This window comes from Akebia trifoliata, unplaced genomic scaffold, assembly GCF_017979445.1.
Source record: "Akebia trifoliata isolate Shusen 1 unplaced genomic scaffold, ASM1797944v1 Contig01351_ERROPOS1984962, whole genome shotgun sequence".
NCBI lineage: Eukaryota > Viridiplantae > Streptophyta > Magnoliopsida > Ranunculales > Lardizabalaceae > Akebia > Akebia trifoliata.
The window spans coordinates 39,891-62,506 of NW_028237681.1; the positions used below are offsets into that span (position 1 = coordinate 39,891).

The 22,616-nt window shown below is 33.9% G+C and overlaps 1 protein-coding gene across 4 annotated transcripts in view; it reads right to left on the reverse strand.

The window, feature by feature from the left end:
* Nucleotides 1–15,145, reverse strand: part of LOC147380502 (WD-40 repeat family protein / beige-like protein) — a 53,032-nt gene extending 37,887 nt beyond the window's left edge. For 3 of the 4 annotated variants that reach the window (XM_086431626.1, XM_086431625.1, XM_086431624.1), the window contains exons 1-5: nt 12,716–15,145; nt 10,189–10,976; nt 8,513–9,223; nt 5,397–5,531; nt 100–204 (exon numbers count right to left, since the gene is read on the reverse strand). In XM_086431626.1, coding sequence (XP_086287752.1) covers nt 100–204; nt 5,397–5,531; nt 8,513–9,223; nt 10,189–10,976; nt 12,716–14,795 — 3,819 coding nt within the window. In that variant the 5' untranslated portion in view covers nt 14,796–15,145. The remainder of the gene's footprint in view (nt 1–99; nt 205–5,396; nt 5,532–8,512; nt 9,224–10,188; nt 10,977–12,715) is intronic. The other variant, XM_086431623.1, reaches the window with a different exon arrangement.
* Nucleotides 15,146–22,616: the final 7,471 nt, after the last annotated feature.

Below are 22,616 nucleotides of genomic sequence, written 5' to 3' on the forward strand. Positions count from 1 at the left end.
TCAAGCAGCAGTGACTGCGAAGTAAATACATATTAAAAGAATAGCAAGAAATTTATCAAAAAAATTATTTGAGATCTGAGGGCCATATCACACATATACCTCATAATTAGAAATTAGAACCTCCAAAATCCACTCAGGCCATTCTGCCATGCTGGTAAGGCTGCCTCTATTTTCTGGATGACTGCAAGCCAAAAACAGAAGATCCTGAAATCATATAGAAAAGAATAGTTAAGAAATTAATGCCTAATCAGAATTTCAACAAGGCTCTTCGTGAGGAAAAGAAAGAAAGAAAGAAATTATTTAAATAAATGGCATGCTGTGAATCAAGTTATTTATAGCCGAATAATCCATGTAAAATATCCAAAAATTTAGAGAAGACAATGTCCTTGAATTTGACATATTCAGCAAAATGTCCAAACATCAAATTCACACTATAGATAAGGCAATGTTTTGTGGAGAGAGAATGGTTCGAATAAATCAGAAAGGTTTAAACCAAGTTGTTAATGAGAAAGGATTTTTACTAATCTCCCTCACCATGAACAAAAAGCATGTAAGAAATTATGCAAATGTTTACACAAGGCCTCTGGAGGATCAGCAAATCACCTTTTCATTCATTGTAAGTTATCTCTAGCATTTAGAGAGGAATATTCCATTATTACTTGCTAAATGCAAAGGTGGTTTTTGGATGACTTGGATGTTAAGAGGAAGATAGTTTGGAGGATAATTGCATTTGATGGGTTCATGTGTTTGGAAGGAAAGGAACAAGCATATCTTCAAAGACCTATGTAGCAAGGAACGTGAGTGTATGTGTCCAACACACTCAAGATGTCAGACCATGCCACACAAAACTCCAAAATCCCATTAGATATGTCTGTACAATAAAATTATTTTTATTTCTTTGTTAAGGAATATTAAAATATTTTTATTAATTAAATTGAGTGAATAAAATGACTACAGCTATTTACATGAACCTAGGACCACCACTCCTACGATGGCCACTAGTTGCACTCTTTTCTTCTGATCATTAGCGCAATTGCACGTTAGAGTTCCCTCATTTCAATTGCTTTCCCACTTCCGTTTTTTTCTTCATCGATTTTTCTTTAAACCTCAAAGTTTTCATAGCTATAGTAAAACATCAATATATGACCATTGTATTTGAACAAATTACTTTGTTGGTTGCTTTAATGCAAACTAAAATTATGACGTAGAATGGGTGTGTGCTTTCCTAAGGTAGAAAGTAGGTCAAGAAGTGATGAAATTTTGTGATAACCCAACTAATGGAAGAATAACAAGATATAGGAAACCAACTTTTAATTGTGCTAATAGAGTTGTCGACCTTTTAATTCTAGACCATTTGATGGTTCTCGCATTCCCAGTTACAATCGGTGTACATTAGAGATCGACTATGAGTTCTCTAGTCATAAATGAAGTAACTGCTCATATTCAAGAGCATCTATCCATGTGCAGGTCATTTGCAGATGTAGTATTAGTTGATAAAACAAGGGAGGGAGTCAACACAAAATTAGAATTATGGATAGAGATCATGAACTCCAAGGGAATTTAAAATAAGTAGAACCAAGACCAAGTATGTAGAGTATAAACTTAGTATTGAAACCCATGAGGTGAAATATCCAATAAAATCAATAGTCTAAAAAGACCTTGTAAACTTCCTGCTTTCGTTATCTCCCGATATATTATACATAGGTATGCAGAATTTGAGGAAGATATTGCTGACAAAATCAAAGCTAAATGGTTAACGTAGGTGTGCTTCAAGAGTGTTATATGACAGAAACTGATGAGGGAAGAAGATGATAATAGGGGGGGTTAGGGAATTTGGTTCGAGATTGGGTTAATATTTGGGCTACGATAGGGTAAACCCAAAAGAATTTGGGTCGTAAGTTTTAATTTTGATGTTTTACAATTATGACCACAATCCCAATGGCAAAAAAAAAAAATGCAAAATTTCACAATTACGATATTTTAGTTGGAGTTGGATAAAGCTTAAAGGAAAGGGAAAATGATCAAGGGTTGAAGTTTATGGGTTTCAAGAATCAAGAATTTAAGGAAGTTAAGAGAAAATAATAAATAAATAAATTAAAGATTAGAAGAAAAGAATGTTATATTAAACTCACTCCAAAATGACCTCACACCACACCCATTGTTGGGAAGATCAAGCTCAAGCTTTCTTTTTATTCATCATTTTTCGTTAAAAAAAAATCCTAATACAATCTATATATAAAGAAAATAAATCCAAAATCCTAATCAAACTAAAATACCAGATAAATAATCTAATTTTCATAACTTTCACTCTCCTAATTTTCCAACCCTAATAAACTTAAATAAAAGACAAACTAAAGTTACTAAACTAGCCCTAAGTATTATAGACCATGGGCCAATAAAACATCAAAATAAGCTCAAAAAACATAAAATTAAAGCTCTAAAACAGAAATCTAAATAAAAACTAAAATGTACTCTTTAAGTTTTGATGTCCCCATCAGAAACATACCAATCAAATTAAAAGAAAATTTTATAAGATGGTACTAAGACTGGCTATGCTTTATGGAAATAGAACAAAATGTTGAGCAGTTAAGAAGCATCATGAAAATAAACAACGAATAGCTAAGATGAAAATGTTGAGATGGGTGAGTGGAAAGACTATAAAAGATAGAAACAAGTGCATTTGAGAAAATGTAGTAATTCCAATATAGTAGATAAACTCAGGAAAGTCCACTAAAATGGTTTGGGTATTTTCAACAAAACCCAATTATAGCCCAATTACAAGAACTATTCAAGTAGGTCATAACAAAAGCGAGAAGACCAAAAAAAATGAAGGTAGATGAAGATAGTGAAGCAAATATGTACTCGCTTTCAATAACAAAATACTTGGCTCTAGAAAAAATGGAATGGAGGAAAAAGATTCAATAGCCGACCCCAAATAATAGGGATAAGGCTTTGTTGTTGTTGTTGCATTCGATGGTTCTCACAATTCATTTGAAAGATATGATATCATTTCAAACCTGTGGAGGGGCATTAAGGAGTACAACAAGAAAGAATTGCAAGGACTGATTTTAGGATGTGTTGAAAAAAGGGATTTTCACTAAAGAGAGGAGACATGCTCAACATGAGAAGAAAACTAGAAGATTTTGCATGATTCCAACAATGAAACAAAACAACCATCCCTTCAATGAATATCTACAGAATGATAGAGCCGTAAGTTTTTCATTATGTTTATGGCCATATTGATATGCACATCTTTGTCAGATGAATGTTGTCGCGATCAAAATCCTTTGATATGTCGTGCAGTTGTTACATGTCAAAGAAAAATATAACCGAAGAAGCGTGAGTCAAAAAGATGAAACCAATCATTGGATACTGGGATAGCATTCTCAAAGAGATGAGAAGAAAACCATAAGTTACATAATTCTGAAAATAAGGCAAACAACCAACCTACAATGCATATCTTCAAAATGACAGATCCATCGGTTTAATTGTGCATGGCCTTATTGACACACATCTCTATGTCAGACACATGTCAACACAACCAAAAACCCTAGATATGTTGAGTCATTGTTACATAGTCTAAGACATATATTATCAGAAAATGTTGGTCAAGATATAAACCACGATCGCATATTGAGCTAAAATTTTGAAAAAGGTTATTGGTATGTGTTTCGTGGACGTCGCAAATTATTTGGAGGATTTGACTTAAGGCATTAACTCAAGTTAATGCATGCTTCTTTTTGTATTGAACTTATGAGGCCACTCTCTTGCTAGTGCTTTTATTTTATTTTATTTTAAGTTTGGGATCTTGTACAATTCCCTTCTATTCCATACTATCTTTCACTATAGATTGTAACTATTGTATAATGAAAGAAGAAAAAGTAGAGGTTGTTACACCAAAATTTTCAACCAAAAATGCCCCCACAATACATTTAAACTTACTAATTATTAGGGTCTTTTTGTTCAGAGGGAATAAAACTGCAAAAGCAGAACTCCCATAACAATGTTAGTTAATTTGTTGAAATTACACAAAAATCCTGTAAATCTTCAAAATGAGATAAAGTCTACTGCAAAATTAATTTTGTTGAAATTACAAAAATAAACTTTTGTAAAATTAGATTATTTATTTGAAACTTCTACAATAATTATTTAAATCTTTACTATTATAATGAGAGTAGACGGAGCAGAGGGTTGGTTGAGAGTGGACACCAAAAATTCCCCCATAATAAATTTGTTGAAATTACAAGATTGTCCTTTTAATCTTCAACATTATAATGAGACAAGGGCCGATTGCAAAATTAATTCGTTGAAATTATAAATATACCCTTTTAAAATTACATTATCAATTTAAATTTTCTAAAATAATAATTCGAATTAATTGTTAAACAAAATTAATTTTACATAATCCATTTTTTTGTAATACAGGTGCGTTTGCACATGCCACCTACTAGTTTTTCTATGAAAAAAAGGAGTTTTACAGCCTTCCTTATGTAAAAAAAAAAAAAATTATAATGAAACATATATATATATATATATATATATATATATATATGTATGTATGTATGTATGTATTTTAATACTTCCATGAAAATGGTTTCAAGTTTTGGATGAAAGATTCTTAGGTTGATGGAATTGGATATTACTAGTATCAAAGCTGCAATAGCTGCACTGTTGAAGGCCTCCAGCCCAGAGGAAAAAAAACAAGGCCATTGAAAGAGTAGTCCAACACTCATCCCACAGCCCAATAAGTGTTACACAATTGATATAAACAATTTGTTTATATCATCGAAGCCTTATCTCAAAATTGGGGATTGGTTAAGATGCCTTATCCATAGCTTTTCAAAGCATTAAACATTTTTTACAGCAATCTAAGCTTAGTATAACCACATATCACTATACCATTGTTATAATAGTGGAAAAATGTACTATTTACAAATGGTTCTAAGGGGATGTTAATCACTTCAAACATCTATTTTAAGCATATTTACGCATCAAATGCATTGTTTCGGGTTTATCTAAGAATGTTTCTGATTGTCTCAACCTTTTTCCCACTATATTGTGAATGTTTCATTTAGTCTCAGGGTTTGTCTCAGTTTTCACTTGACCAAGACAACCCCAAGATGAGATTTTAAACCTGGCAATTAAGACTTTACTATAATATTCTTGCAATTTTAAAATAAATCAAAAAAGAAATAAACAAAATTCGATGAAGATTTGTTGTTTGAAATCGACCAAGGAACCCCCATAACCAACTCATATAGGTTCCAAAAGTGATACATGTCCATAATCATGCAAGTAACAACTAATCACAGTAAGTCCATTTATAAAATGCAAGTCAAGACAAAGTACTCAACAACTGTCACAGAATTACCCCAAAGAAGATGCTGTGGAGATACCTGTATGGCTCGAACTTGGAATGTCCTAGATGCATATGGAAGTGAACGAAGAAGAACCAACAACAGCTGAACATGCTCAAACCGGTGACCATAATCATAAAGGTTTAGTCCATCATCTGTTGAAGAAGCATTTATCTGGAAAAAGAAAAAGTATGTGGCTTAAGATTCTCATACTCAAGTGGCTAAGGCTCATGAGAAACAAAATATTTAGATGAAGACATGTAAAATCAAGGAGGAAAAGCAAGTCAAGTATCATGGATCTACGTTAAAGTTGTGAAATCTCTAGAAGACATAACCAACATCGATAAAATAGAAGCATGCCCACGTAGCAACTTAAAAAAAATCTAATGTCACAACAACAAAAAAATGAAAAGAAAAACCATCCATGGTATATGTAAAAGTAATATGCATAAAGTAAATATAATAAACCAGGTCTTTTCAAAGTTTGTTCTATCCCATTTCATTGAATGGAATCACAGTGTTTTCTCTAGCCGGAAGAGGTATCTTTGGACCATCCTGCCCTATGCCATTTGTTGGTGTCTTTGGAAGGAAAGGAACATAAGGGTCTTCCCGGGAATAGAGAAGGCGTCTCAAGAAGTGATCTTGGAGATTCTGGGCTTAATTTTCTTGTGGTGCAAGCTGATTAAGGACCTCGAAGGGGTGCTGTTCACGAAGTTTGTGTGTAGATGGGTCAAGCTTTGCTCTTTGTAGTTTATGTTTGTTTTTTGGTTTCCTTGGTTTGCGTACCTTGCTCTCTGTGGAGGCCCTCTAGTCCTCCCTTACTCAACAAGCACTTTCTCAATACTTCATGAAGATTGCAAGTTCATCTTCTGAAGGACAAAACACATCATCTTGTAGAAAAACTGCAGTTGTAACATGCCCAAACCATCTCAGTCAACTTTCTCTAGTTTATTGCCTATTGAAGCTACTTTTACATTTTCCAAACGATTTTGTTTCTAATTTTATCTTTCCCACTCTTTCCACTCATCTATCAAAACATCCTTGTCTCTATTCGACTTAATTTATTACATAATACTTCTTGACAATCCAACATTCAACTCCATAAAGCATAACTGGTCTTATTGCTACCTAATAAATTTTCCCTTCTTACGTGTCAAAGAAAAAAATAACAAACTTTGCCTTTTAATTTGATAGGTAAACGTTTGTCATATAACACTCTAGAAGCGCATCTCCACTTTCAACCACCTAATTCCGATTTTATAGGCAATATGATGCACGACGATGAGGGGAGATAAGAAAATAGAGGGGTTTAGGGAATCTCATTTAGGATTGGTTAAGGATTAAGGATTTGAGATTGGGTTTACGATTTGGGTTAAGATAGGATAAACCCAAAAGTAAAATATATTTTTTTTCATATTTACAACGATTTCAGTAGGATGGATGAAAAGGGTCAAAGAATGGTTAAAGGTTAAGAGAAAGGATAAAGGGTTAAAGATTTGGAAAAGAGATAAATGAAATAAGGGTTAAAGAAAATGGGGAAAGGATTAAGGGCACAATAAAATGTGGTTTGTAAGTTTAAATAATCAAGAAAATCAAAAACAAATGATTAAAAGAAAACCAAGAAAAGATGATTCTTGATGGATTCAAGAATTCAAAATTTCAAGAAAATCAAGAAAAACAAAATAATAAAAATATTAGAAGAAAAAAATGTTATATTGAACTCACTCCAAAATAGTCTCACACCACACCTATTGTTGGGAAGATCAAGCTCAAGCTCTCTTTTTAGTCATCATATACTTCATCCATTGTTCATTAATTAAAATAATAAAAAAAAACCCTAATACAATCTATATAAAAAAAAAAAAAATCAAGAATTCTAGTCAAACTAAAATACCAAATAAATAAAGCTAATTTTCGTAACTTTCTCTCTCCTAATTTTCAAATCCTAATAAACTTAAATAAAAAATAAAGTAAAATTACTAAACTGCCCCTAAGTATTATACTGAGATCATGGGCCAATAAAACATCAAAATAAGGTCAAAAAAACATAAAATTAAAACCTTAAAACATAAATCTAAATAAAAACTAAAATCTACACTTCAAGATTTGACGTCCCCATCATTCACCTCGACTGAAAGATTTCGCCACTGGTAAAATAAAATTGTGGTAATTCTCATCATCGGTTGCGTTCCGCATTACAATATCTTCATTTATCTCTTTACCCCCATATATATTATACCCAAGATAATAGAAATGGTTGCTTCAGGGTATGTCTAGAGCTCATTTTTTACTGGACACACCTAATGGGTGCCAAAACTAAATTTACAATCCTCATACTCAACCTTAGTTCTACTTATTCTAAAGCCCTTACACTCCCAACACCTCTCTCCATAATTATAGTTCTATGTTGACTCCCTTTCAAATCTCATCAATTAATATTATATCACCCATTATAGTAATTATCAAAACTTGAGAAGCAACTATTTCTGGGATGGGTAGATATTACTTCATTGGATAATAGCGGATGTTATTATTGGTAGTGTTCATATCATGAGAAATGGCAACGAAGAACAATCCTCCCGTAACTAAAGATCAAATCATTGTGATGCAGAAACACATATTCAAACAAATAGCAACACGAACCATGCATAAACCATGAATTTCTGAAAAAGACATCAATCCATGGCCAAGAATGCTCCAACAAATAAAGGTGAAATGGAACAACCAAAAAAGATGGTCAGTGGAGAGACACATGGACATGATTTTTAGGTTAACTGACACACAAAAATATTGGTTAATTATTCCGAATACCACATAGTACAGTTTATTTAGAAGCAGCTCAAAAAATAAGTTTTGAGAGATTCTATTACCACACCAACTTTTGCTAACGCCACCCCAATTCATATGTAAATCACCAAAGAATTAGCACACATCTTGGGTTGGCATAAGCAAAAGTTGGTGTGGCAATAGAAGCTCTCCAAGTTTTTTATCTTTTATTTTGGATTGGTGGCAAGTCTCAATTTGAAGTCAGATACATTTCACTGAAATGACAGCAATTAGAGAAAACTTTGCATATTTAGTCTGTACTGCATATTTATATCAATGAAAATGATGCCAAAAGGACCAATAGAATATAGAACCAACACTAGTCATACCGATGCTCCCAGCAAAGACATGTAAACGTTGCTAGTCATAAGCCTCTGTGGTGCAGCTTGAAAAGCTTTTTGTAAAGCAAAAAGTAGTAGAGAAACTTTATCATCAAACATAGTGCCACCTCCGTCGTGCAACCCATTACCCAAAATGTTACTTGACAAATTTTGAGGAGTATGTGTAGCAAATTTCAGATGTCCTGATGTCACTAATGCACCTAACAAGCTGATGATCCGAACAACAATACCATCACCATTGTCAATATTATAGACATTATTCCTAGCACTGTCGGCACTTATTTTAAAACTAATACCACCCAAATTCTTTACAAGTAGATTCTCTGAGACAGATGTCATTCTTTCAATATTGGTGCCCATGAAAACAGCAATGGAACTGCCACCACTACTACCAAAGGACTGTGATTTAGAATAACCCTCTTCAAGGGAAACAGATTCCTCTCCCTCATGAGATACTAAAGCTTCATCCTGACTTCTTTCATGAACACTACTAGTATCTTCCAGAGCTGAAAAATCTTCATCATCGTTTATGCTAGATTTTTCTGAAGTGATATGGTCACCAGCTTTTGCTTCACGTTGTAGTAGGACGAGAAGTGTTTCTATTCCTCCACAAGACATAAATGAGTCTGCAAATTTTTGCGCTCTAGATGTATTTGGCTGTACCACCAGCCTATAGATTAGGTGCAACACTCTAGCAACCTGCGAAAGGCACATCAATAGAAGTGTAGTCCAAATAAAACGATCATACAAGAATTGACATAGAGTTTATGCTAGATTTTTAATTTGTGAAGACATTTCCAGAAATAGCAGAACTGCAAACATGAGAATTCAGCATTTAGATGATCCCAAAACAACACATGCACAAAAGAGATATGACATCAAGGTTAAAAAATAAATAAATTTTGAAGGAGTATAAGCAAAAAAGCAAGAATCACTTCTTAAACAAGTACGGAATTTTGTGAAGATATATTCCAGAACAGAAAACTGTAGAAAATGAGGATTTTTTAACATCTCTGATTATCAGACAAAATCGAATATAAGGTCAATATGTATGTTTATATATAGTAATTAGTGAGTGACGGGGAGTTTGAACCCAGATCGTGGTATCAACCACAAAGCCATACCAACTTACTGAACTGGCACCTTCACGCACACGCGACATATTCAAGAAATACATACATACACATGTTTTTGCTTACATACATACATACATATATATATATAAGTTAGATTCCAGTGACTCGTGAAGAATAACTCATGACAAAAACACATGATCCAAACCATTTAAACACAAAACACAAAGGTTGACATTTATCCTCGAGATGGGTATTCCCAAGATGTGTGTTATTGGGATACACCATAGATCTTGACCATTGGATTTCATGTTTATGCGATCAAGATCATGCGTTTTCTCACAAGTCATTCTTCATGAGTCATATATATTTGCAGTTATCAACTAAACCATTGAACTCAAATCAAACTCTAAAATACCTTGGTTTACTTAACATCAATTACACGAGAGACTAACATATAATATTTAAGTGTAACAAAGAATAATGAAAACAGATAGGAAAGGAGATTCTAAAACACATAAGTTTACCAAAAATATATTTATAACCTATCAAAAAAAAAAACACTCTCAGTAAATTTATCACATATCCTACCTGATTAGGTTGAGGGCAGTCAACTACAAACCCAATCAAACAACGGACATCATCAAAAGCCATTGAAGGCGCTGCCCCTCCCACTAGGAGTTCAATAACCACTAAGAGCTCGTCAACCAACGCATTTACTTCACCAACTCGTCGTGGAGCCTCAAGGAGTGAAAAAGTGTCCAAGGAGTCCTTTTCACGAATAACCCAATAGCATCTCCGACAGCTATCAAGAAGAATCTGAACGGCATTAGCATCTCGCATTGCTAATGACTCGGTGAAAACCATGTCCGCAAGAGAAGATAGAAGCTTCTTCTGAAGTCCATAGTTGCATAAGCTCCACATTTTCAGATCCAACAACAAAGTACTAAAAAGTTGCACTTTGAGTGAATGATTGCTTTTCTGGGATTGGCATAGAGACACAACAGCTGCAACAAGTTCTTCATCTCCAAGCCCATTTTGCTTTCCAAGATCAAGTGAAGACAAAGTTTGAAGGAGGTAGTTTAATATTCTTGACAAGACCTCAGGACCACTTGTGCGACGCAACTCTTCGTTATTTCCAGGATGTTGTATGGTCATGGAGATAATTCTGAATATTGAAGCGGAAAGGGAAGCTGTGGCTAAAGATAATGGAGAAGTCCCATGCAGTGGTTCCAAGCTATCTTTTTGCACATTGCTTACTGCCAGTGGAAGCAAAGACATGGGTCCACCATAGGCCAAGGCCCATAAAGCCTCAGCTGGGCGCATTCGACTAGCAATGTGAACTTGCCCAAGAACCTCAGCAGGTCTTCGATGCGTTCCTGATAAATGACAAAATTTTCAATAATGATAAAAAAATACACACATTCCCCAAGAATCATAGCTAAATATATCAACAAGGGAGAATATTAGAAATTTGCTAGTAATTTAACAGAACTTTACGACATAGGAGAGGTTTGCAACAGACCAAAACTTTTAAAAAAAGCTACAAATTTTATCTTAACTCACTCACATCAATTATCGTGCATAATAGTATTTGATTTAAAAAGATATATTTTGCGATTTTATGTTTTAGGATGTATATAAAAAATTATTAACAAATTACAAGGTAGTTCCTTGAGCATCTGGGACATGACCAATAAGAAGAAAGCTCAAAATGGAAGCAAAATCTCATGGAAAACAATAGTCATGACCATGGTTTAAATCTCGTCTAGAGGCATTATATCGGTCAGAGGACAAGATTGGTCTCAAATGATGCATTACAAAACATGCCAAGACAAACCAGAGATACTCTTCCATAGGCCAGTTCCGATCATCATCAAAGAACAAGTCATCTAGGCCAAGACATAAGGCAATACAAAATTTGAACCATGCTCTTCCCTCATGAAATCAATGGAACTCTTACCCGAGGTTTTCTCAATGCAATGCCTCGGATGTGAGAAAAACCGACTATCTGGATCGAGACAATCTGAAAAATTCAATGTTTCAAGAGGTCGTATAGTCTGCATTGGCTTTGTTGTTCTTTTGGTGTAAACTTTACGAAGAATTTAAAGGCATCTTTTTTGAAGATTTTCTTGTAAGATGGGACAGGGTATGTAATCTTGGGGAAAGGTAGTTGCTAAATGTTGGGTTTTTGTTCTTGGTTGTTTTGCTTGTTTGTACTCTCTTGGTCTGGTCACCTCGACCACCCTTTTTAATATAATTCATCTTTACCTACCAAAAAAAAACATGTTTCAGGTTAAATGCCTCCTTACAGTCTTGACTGAAAATGAAATTTCTTGGCCATAACATTCCGAGACAGTAGTAAACTTTAATGGCTGATTATTTTCTTTGATAAGTTATGATTACTCTTTTGAGGAAATTAGGTTGCCAATTCTTTTATCATAAAATTGGTATTTCTTAGAAGTCAAAAACAGGCTTAAGCCAAAATGCATATTTAGTGTGGGAAAGAATGTCATTGCAGAAAATTTTGTGGAAGTTGCTTCCATTTGCAATGTGCTGGGCATTGTGGCTAGAATGGAAAAGGAGATGCTTTCAAGGAGTGGAGGCCTCTTCTCAGGATATTAGATTGTCAGTTCTTAGGTTGCTGCTTTTTTTCAGTGCAAACTTTTTGTTGAGTTCAAATGTGTATTTTTTGAAGAATTTACTTTTAGGTCTGGCTATGTGTTCCAGGTAGCTCTTCTCTTGTTTTTGTTTTCCTTCTCTTTTAGGTCGGACATCTCAACAGCCTTGTATATACTTATCAAAACAAAAAAAAAAAAAAAACATATCAATAAACAATTGCGTTAAATATTTCAAATGAGAATATTTGGATCTAGATTTAGATGAAAAGTGACGTACACACAAAAAGGGACAATTTCAGTTTTCGTATAATCACATGGCCTAAACATGTGCAACTCGTTATATCATCATCATTGTAATCAAAGCTTTATACCAAAAAACTTGGGTCAGCTTAACAAATACGTTCCTCCATTCAAATTCAATTAAAATGCCTTTTTTAATAGAAAGTACAGTCAAATAGTGCATTAGTAAAAATGAAAGTAGAAACAATCTGGCCAACCTGCAGCACCGGAAGGGGAAGCATCTGGACAGAAGCGCCCACTAAGCAACTTAGGGTGATAGAGAAGGTGAAGGCTTCCTCCGATCTCTGCATCCAAGAGTGAACTTTCTTCAGCCAAACTCTGCACATGATCATTAGTTGCTAGCCATGGTAAGCCAGCTCCACTACCAAAACAAGGTAGCACATCTCCTCCCCTAGAAGCTAACCGAGCCATCCTCTCTGGCCCAATTGTCTCCCTAAATATATAAATCGGACCCATTTCAGCAAATAATGGACATTGACGCCGACGTCGTTGCAATCCAGCCATCGTTGGAGGAGGGTTAGTCCCGATACAACAAAAAGCTAAAGGCTTTGAGATTCGTGGGAACTCAAATGGACGGCTTTCGTATAAAGAACCATCAATAAACAATCTCAGTTCACTCTCTGCTTTACCAAGTAAACCCTGCTTGCAAGTATGTTCGAGACCGATAAAATACCAATGTTGTGGCTTGAATGCATGTGTGAAATGCAAGGACGCTTTCTTTCCCTTTCCACTACCACTTTCAACTACCAAAAACTGTGCATGGAAATAAGCTTCTATTCCCTGATTATCAGCAGATAAGAAACTGAACAATCTCGGCATGTGTGCCGTACCTTCGCCCGCGAGTGCACTTGCCGCAGCTGCAGCCGACATAGCCGAGGATTTTCCAGACCTGGCTGCAGCAGCCGCGGCAATTGCTGCAGCGGCTGTGGCCGTATTTAGAGTGTCGGCAAATGATTCAATATAAATCCATGTAGCGAATGCGTAACCATTAGTGAACGGCCAACGACTCTCACCCGGACCAAGTAAACCCGAGCTTTCACCGTCAAACTCGAATGTACATGCCGGACCCCTAGTTTCCTTCCCACTCATGGCCTTTTCTAATGCTAGCATCAAATGGTTGGCCCAGACTGTTGTAAGTGTTTTCGTGATAACTTGAAGCCACCTATGTAAATCAATTACACTAAGTGAATGTGCCGCCAAGTATTGGATGCAATAAAACAAAGGTGCACCATCCCAATGAGAATTTGAACCTATTTGTATTTCCTGAACAAAAATCTTCTCGGCCGACCCTAAAAGAACTCCAAGTAGACCGGCTATGGAACACATTGATCGGTTTCTTGTGCAAGCCTTCAATATTGCAAGCAATCCTCTAACCATCCGTGTCCTCGGTGACATGATGTGACCATGATCGTAATCATCCCCTTGACAAGGAAGCGAAGGGATGAGCTCACCCGCGACAATGGCAGCTCGAGAATTCAACATCACACTAGGTGGATTATTATCTTCTCCGTCTTCTTCAAAGCATTCGACACCACCCATTGTGGCAAGAAGAGCATCAACTACCAACACAGGAGTGGAATCTATTTCATCTTCTCTACCAAAAGTTTCCTCACCAGATACAACACGTTTCAGCTTTTCCAAGCCTTCAAGTTTGCCCATTATTGCAGAATCCACCAAATGTAAGAGCTCTGGAGACACATTGGGCATAGTAGGTGGTTTGAGCTTGGGTTTCGAGGATGGTGAACTGAAAATTTGAGAAGGAGGAGGAGAAGAGTAATCTCCTCCGTAGAAACTCGACAAAGATTCAAAACTACCCGAAGAAGGAGACTCTTTGATATTATCCCAACCCAATTGTCTCTCAGAACTAGGGCTTGTACCGAGCATCTCTGGATCGTCAGCTAAAGCAACACTATCCATTTCTGTCGCAGCTTTACTAATAGAATATTCCGATGGGATCTCCTCGAGAGTCACGATATCCGAAGTAGATGATGATGGGATTGAATCCACATTGCCCAGAGATTCCAGTACGTTATTTCTCTCTTGATCTGTTAAAGATACCGCCTCAAATTTCTCTTCTACATCTACATCTACATCTTGTGATCCCTCCGCAATCGAATTTACAGAACTCAGCCCTTGCAAGTCCCCATTTTTTTTAATTTCGATCTCGATCTCATCTTCCCCAGATTCTCTGTTTTCTTCTACAATTTCAATTTCATTTCTTCCCCTCTCGGATCCCTCCCCAGAAATTTCTCCTCGTTCTTGTGCTTCTTTTACCATTATTATATTGTCTGTGAGTTCTAGAGCTGTCAACTAGGTATCTTTCGGATCGAATTCATATATATCCGAATCAGAATCCAAAAAAATCATGATGGATATTAAGAGATCTAGGGTTTTTCGCAGAGATAGAGAGAGGTTACTTACCAGATTCACGCCTGAGAAGATCGTTAGTGTCTGGTTGGTAAGCCTTGGGCGAGATAAGGAATAAGCGTTGAGAATTGAGATACAGATTTTACGAACTTGAGATTAGGGAAGCGACGACACCGAAATTTGGACTCACCATTTTTGGTCAACAATCAAGAAAATTGCAAAACCACGATCCTATTAACACGTCGGTTAGTTTTCAAATAATATTGTATGTTTGTCACATATAATTAAATATTTCAAATAATATTGTATGTTTGTCACATATAATTATTATTTAATTAATTTAGTATGAATTATATAGTTAAGAAAACTCAGAGATCCCTCTTCTCTCTCATGTCTATCATTATACCATTAACTCTTGAAAAATACTTCCCTAACAAACTTAATAATATTTCAAATCTTATTAGGGCATGTTGCCCTACATAGCTTATTAAATTGGTAATGCAACACTACAATCTTTAAGATATCATAAAAAACTTATATTCAAAATAATGATAATAATAATAACATTTTGAGCAATCATCAAAGGAAAAAGAGATGGTTACCAAGGTTCTAAGTTTAAAAATAAAATTTCATAGTAAAAATAAATTTTTTTTTTTAATTCAAATTTCTTCATCTACGATTTATTGGTGTTAGATCATATTTTTTAATGTCACGATGTGAGCTCACAATCCTTATAAAGATCTAAAATCTTACTAAATTAGTTAGACTCTTTATTTTACTAGGTGAAAAGACAGTTCTCACCATGTCCTATCTAATGCAAGTGTACCTCATGATCTCAAGGTATTCAAGATTTTTCTATTGATTGAGAACACTACAAGTTTCTCCAAAAATCAAGAACCTAATATATATATATATATATATATTCATTAATATTTTAAAATATAGATCAATCAATTTTTATTAAGGGTGTTTATTACTTTTAAAATTATGAAAAATATTTATTATGACAATAAATAATCATTTTCATTTACAAAACAGATTACCACCTGTAGAAACAACATTTTCATTCTTAAAAGAAATAACAAAAAGACTAAGGAAATCTAAAAATAAATGTCTTAACGGAAAATTCAAATATGAAAAACATAGAAGAAAGAGTTGAAAAAAGAAGAAGAATTTTCTGAAATATCTTCAAATAGTTCGATAGAAAACATAGAATCTCAATTTTTAAATAAAAAAAATCATCAAATAAATAAAAGTAAAAGATCTAAATATCCAAAAATAAATTATTCAAGACTAAATTATTATAATAAAATAAAAAATAATTTAAAGGATTTTTCTTTAATAATTTTCTGTTCTGTTTTTGAAAAGTTTTTAAAAAACCATTTATTTAAAGGATTTTTCATTATTTGTTCTTTTAATAACTCTTTATTTATTATAAAGTTATCTTTTATAGTTATCATGTTTATTTGTCTTGGAGGACTTCCAAAGTCTGATTCTGTTGGGTTGTAATCAGATTCTGTTGGTTCCTTTTGTTTAGTATATATTGGATATGATATATGAGTAGGAACAGTGTTATATGTTTTATTGGTAGCTTGATCAAAGGATTGGCGCGAAGAACTGGTAGAAGGTCTAGAAATCATGTAGTTCTTTTTACTGATATTTTCAAAGTTTATTTCTATAGTTCTATCAGGATGTTCTGTTATGCTTTCTATTTGATCTTCTTCTTTAGGGGTTGGCTCTTGTGCTTCTTCAATCTTCCAAGAGCTGTTTAGATCTATACTATCCCATTCTATTTGTTTTGGTGTTATTACTGTGTTTCTAAAATTTGTTAGAAACAGAGTTGTTAATCCTTTTGTCTGGCTTTGATAGGCAACATTTGGTATTAATGACATCATTGATTTATAATAGATTTTATAAATTATAGAAATATTTTCAGAGTTTGGCATATTGAATCCTTTTGTTTGTACTCCTAAGGTTAATGATTTGGTTATGGTTGGGTCTGTTAGAGAGACAGAAAAGTTTGGGAAACAGTTGAAGAAAACTGGTCCCTCATTCAAAAGGGCTTGGATCATACCTATTAGTTGATCAGAAAATTTGAGATGTCTTCTATCTCTAACATGGGCTAAGGTAGATGTGTTAAGACCTGTCCTAGTTAAAGGAACAATGGCAACTTGTATTAGGCCAAAATGAATATAATTATACTTTTTGTTTTGAAGTTTTTCTAGTAAATTAGAGGGTAATAATGATATATTTTCAACTTTTGTAGATATTGGTAATGATTGTTCTATAGTATTTATGATATAATCATTTTTTGTTTTTGATTTATCTTTATAAATTTCTTTTGTTGGAACTTTTGGAATCGTCCAATTTTTTATTGACTGTTCTATGTTCTCATATGATATTTCATCATTTTGTTTAATTGACATAGATTTTATATTCTCAGATTGAGAGGAAGTACTGCCTATATGTAGTTTTTTCTTAAAAGGTTTCAAAATTATTTCCATTATCAACTATGGTCAAAGATTTTAAATACTCTATTTTTAGTGGCTAGTCAAGGATTTATTACTCGAAAACAAAACACAAATCACGAGATTTACTACCTGACCAGGAAGCCTCGAACCTAAAAATATTTTCTTTAAAATATTTGAGATAGATGGAAATATGGAATAATTCTGAACTTAAAATAAAACAAGAATAAAAAAGAAGATAGTAGAATATAATACCTCGTTTGAAAATGAAAATTACAAATACTTTTGATAGACTCTTTAGTACTTGGCTCTGATACCACTTTGGCTTTGGCTTTTTGGATCTTATTCTGAAAGATAGAAATTTATTTGAGGATTATATGTTGGTCGGAAATAATGGTCGGAGATATGATCGGAAATGATGGGTCTGAGAAGTCGGAGGTTGGTCGGAGATTGGTCGGAGATGATGGTCGGAGATTTGATGATGGGTCTGAGAAGTCGGAGATTGGTCGGAGATGATGATGGTCGGAGATTTGATGATGGGTCTGAGAAGTCGGAGGTTGGTCGGAGATTGGTCGGAGATGATGATGGTCGGAGATTTGATGATGGGTCTGAGAAGTCGGAGGTTGTTCGGAGATGATGGTTGGAGATGTGATCGGAAAATGATGGTCTGAGATTTTTTCCAACTTGGTCTTAAGAAGAGGAAGAGGTTCTCCTTATATAGACCCTTTCACAGTCCTCCCCAAGGGATAAGATTTGAGCCAAATTATTGACAGACGCACTGACCCAAAATTAAAAAGCATAATTAAAGATAAAGAGAGCACTGACCATATACAGACAAAGGACTTTAAGTGCATGCGCAATTTAACACTATACAGACAAAGAACTTTTAGAGCATGCGCACCGACATATCATAATTAGAGAATATTGACACGAGCAATATAGTAGTTACAATTATTGCTTCTGCTTTTGACTTGTTGACTTCTTCTTTTGCTGGAGGTACCTGTTCTTCACGTAATGTACCTGTATTATACATTTTGACTTTTGTACGTATTTAAAATGAAAACTGCTCAGCATCTTCGTCATCGTCGTTTTCAAAGGGACTATTTGAAGAAGAGGATTTGGTAGTAATAGATCCACGGCTGGACATTGTATCTTTGAGGCTTTTGAGTTCTTTGGAGATCTTTTGCATTTGTTCAATGGCTGTCAAGAAATTTTGAGCAGAGACTTTTGCTGGGGATGTCGTAGGAGTCGCAGTAGATGAGGCAGCAACTTTGACATAAGTTTTTGATGATTTTGGTAAATTTGGAAAGTTCGATGGGGAAAACTTTAACGGTGAGTTTCTCACTGAAGGAGATTCAGCAACTTTAGTCTGATCAAATTTATCCCACCATTTAACGTAGGTATTCTTGAAAAATGTGGGAAAACTATCTAGGATTTCTTTTGAATGATTCCACCTAAGAATCCATGGGTATTTAGTGTGGGCAAAGAACAGCATATTTTGATAATTTAAGTCTTCGATATTGAATTTATTATTGTTGATAAATTCTTCAAAGAGGGTAACTTGCTCAAAGGGAAGAATTTCGGAGGTTGAGCCATAAATTTGCCACCACTGGGTAAAGAACCAATAAGGAATTTGTTTATTGAAGTTTTGGCAAAATTGGATGAACCAGGAATGAGATTCTTTTGTATTTTGAATGAGTAGAACGTATTTCCAAGCGTTTTGATAGTCCCAGTATGTAAAAGGAATTTGTTGGTTGGAAGGGGATTTGACGTATTTGGAAGTCCAAAAGGAACTTCCTCAGTCTTGTTCAGAGATTATTTTTTGAATTTTTATTTTTGAATAAGCTATTTGGCCATCTTGATCGAGGTTGTGAGATACAATCGCACTTTGTGTTTGGGAAAGAATGGCTTCATAGAATTTTGAAGATAGGTTGGATTATTTGGGATTAAACAGATTGTTGGTAGGGAACAATTGCTTTTAGATTTGAGATATTGAAAAAGACTCATATTGCTTTTGAGCTAGAGAAAATAAAGCTTGACTCATTTTATGGAGATATTCAGACTTTGGGGATATTGGAGAGAATTTGGAAGGGGAGATTTCAATGGGTATCTTGTCTTTTCCTTTGGTCTTTTGATGACTTTTGGAAGTGCTCATTGTTGTGGCTTTTGAAGGAATTCTCTGGTTAAAAAATCAGGAAGGCAGTTTTGAGAACCAGGGATAAATTCAATACCAAATTCAAAAATTGAAAGTAAAGCTTGCCATCTGGCGAAAATTTGTTTTGAAGCAAGATTTTTGACATCTTTTTCTAAAACTTCTTTAGCAGATTTACAATCAATTTTTAACAAAAACTTTTGATTTAATATGTCACTTTGAAATTTCAAAACAGTTAGAACAATGGCTAATATTTCCTTTTTTATTGTAGAGTAATTTTGTTGACAGGGATTCCAAATTCCAGTAGTATACCTTACTATTTGTTCTTCTTTTTCTGTTTTTTGTAGCAATATTCCTCCATATCTTACTTCGGATGCGTCTGTTTGTATTATTTTTGGTAGATTAGGATTATGAATGTGTAGGCAAGGTAGTACCTTAACAGTTTGTTTTATCTTTTGAACTGCACGAGTATGATCTGTAGTCCAAGTCTTTTTAGGATTATTTTTCTTTAGGTTTTTTAGAAAGTCAAAAAGAATTTTGCGTTGTGGTTTTAGGTTTTTAATGAAGCTAAGGACATAATTGAGGCATCCTAGAAACCTCTGTAGTTGTTTTTTATCCGTTATCTCGTCAGGAAATTTGTCAGCAAATTGAATGACACGATTTACAGGAGTATAGGTTTTATTTTCTAAGGAAAATCCTAAGAATTGGATTTTTGTTTGGAAAAGATTGATTTTTCTTTGAGAGAGTACTAAACCATTTTGTATGATTGTCTTTTTAAATATATATAGATGTTTCCAATGAGAGTCTATATTTTGAGAAAATATTAATATATCATCTATATAGACTAATATGAATTTTGAATATTTTGCAAATATATCGTTCATCATATTTTGAAATTCGCTGGGAGCGTTTTTTAACCCAAAGGGCATGACATTCCATTCATAATGTCCAAAAGGAACAGTGAATGCCGTTTTGTATCTATCTTCATTTTTTATTTGTATTTGCCAGAATCCTGATTTCAAGTCAAATTTTGAAAAGATATTTGCTTCTATTAAGCGGTCAATAAGATCTTGTTTATTTGGTACCGGATATCTTATAGATTGCAATACTTTGTTAAGGGGTTTATAGTTTATTACGAGTCTAGGAGCTCCTCTTTCTAATTCTGCTGCGTTTTCAACATAAAAGGCAGCGCAGCTCCACGGTGACTTAGATTGTCTAATTAACCTTTTGTCAAGCAGATCTTGTATTTCTTTTTTGCATAATTCTAAAAATCGAGGATTCATTTGAATAGGTCTAGCTTTTGTGGGAATATCTTTTTCTTTGAAATCCGAGACATATGGTAATTTTACTTGATGGGTTTTTCTGTGCCAAAAGGCATTGGGTATCTCAGAGCAACAATTTTTTATTAGAGTTTGTTCAAAATGTTTTATTTTGTTTTGTAATTTATTGTTAGAGATATCTTGTTTTATCTTTTGAAATTCCTTTTCTTGATTTACTAAATTAAGCTGTTTTTCTTTAGATTTGATCAGGTTTATTAATACGTCAACTTGGCCGTATGTAGGGGGTGTTATGAAGTCAAAGAGTAATTCTGTATCTTCTATTTTGCAAAGGATTCCCTCTTGAGTCATTACAAATGGCTGTATTTGATTTAGAAAAGGATTTCTTAGTATAGCTTCTTGTTGTAGATTTGGAACGATTAAAAAGGGGACTGGGATACAAGTTTTGTTTTTACAAATATAGGAATCTGTGATTTTGTATTTAATATTCATTTGTTTTCCATTAGCTGTTATTAAGGAAGTATTGGTGGGTTCGTAGAAGGATATAGGGATTATTCCTTCTTGTATGCAGTTTAAGTCTGCTCCTGAATCTATTAGAGCTATAAATTTTTTCGAAATTTTTTTATTTTTTATGGTTATAGTAGTATACCATTTTTGATATTTGTAATGGGTAATTGTGTTGAGGAAATCATTTGTTTGTATTTCTGTGTCTAATATTTCAGTGTCAGATAATTTTTCAGGTTCTATCTGAATGTTTGAAGATACCTGTAATTCAGATATTTGTTCTTTTAAGAAGCTAATTTCTTCTTTTAGTTGATTAATTTGATGTTGTAAGCCGGATAATGTAATATTAGAAGTAGATTCTTTTGGTCCAATTTTATTTACTCTAGAATAGATGTCTTTTAACGAGTATGCTTGAAATGAGGTAGGGTTATTTTGTTTTGCGCCTTTTTCTTTTGAGTCTTGATTTTTTATATTTTCCATTATTTGAATCAAGTGTTGAGTTCTTTGTGTTTGATTAGGAATTTCATCCAGTATTTTTAACATTAATTTTTCGTTTTCTGTTAAAACATTAAGTTGAAGCATGTTTATAGAGGATGAACTTGAAGAGACCGTATCTAAATGCCATGGACACTTACAGTCATCTTCTGTGGATGATGAGTTTTTTCCATCTTCTGAGGAAGACGTGGGTATTTTTATTTCACTAATTTTTTTCTTAAAATTTTTTAAATGACACTTATTAGCTTTGTGACCAGGTTTTCCACATTTATAACAGATAATGGGTTTGGTGTCAACATTTTTCTCTGTTTTTTCTCTCTTTTTTGAGAATTTTTTATAGAAGGTTGGGGTATCTTTTGTTAAGCTTTTCTTAAATCGAGTGGATTTCAGGGGTTTTCTGCTAGTTTTTTGTGATGGGGCTCTAAACATTTCTTTTCCAAATTGGTAGTAGAAATCTCTTAATTCTCTGCGAGACTTTTGTTTTTCTATTTGTTTCTTGAGTTTGAGTTCTGAGCATAACTTGAGTCCAACCATATTGACTCTTTGAATCAACATTCCAAAAGAATATAATTTATAGTCTATGGTGTCTGTATCATTGTTTTTTAGACTTTTTCGAACTTTTTCTGCGAATAATTTGGGTAATCTAGATATAAATTTTTCTTTTACAGAATACATCATCGCAACCGGAATTTAGAGAATATAGTTTAGATAAATAAACATCTTTATACCATCTAAAGTCTGTTAAGGTTGGGCATTTTAGACTCATTAATATTTCTCTATCCTTTTGGCCCATTTCGTCTATTCTACCATTAAAATGTAAAAATATGGTAGATAT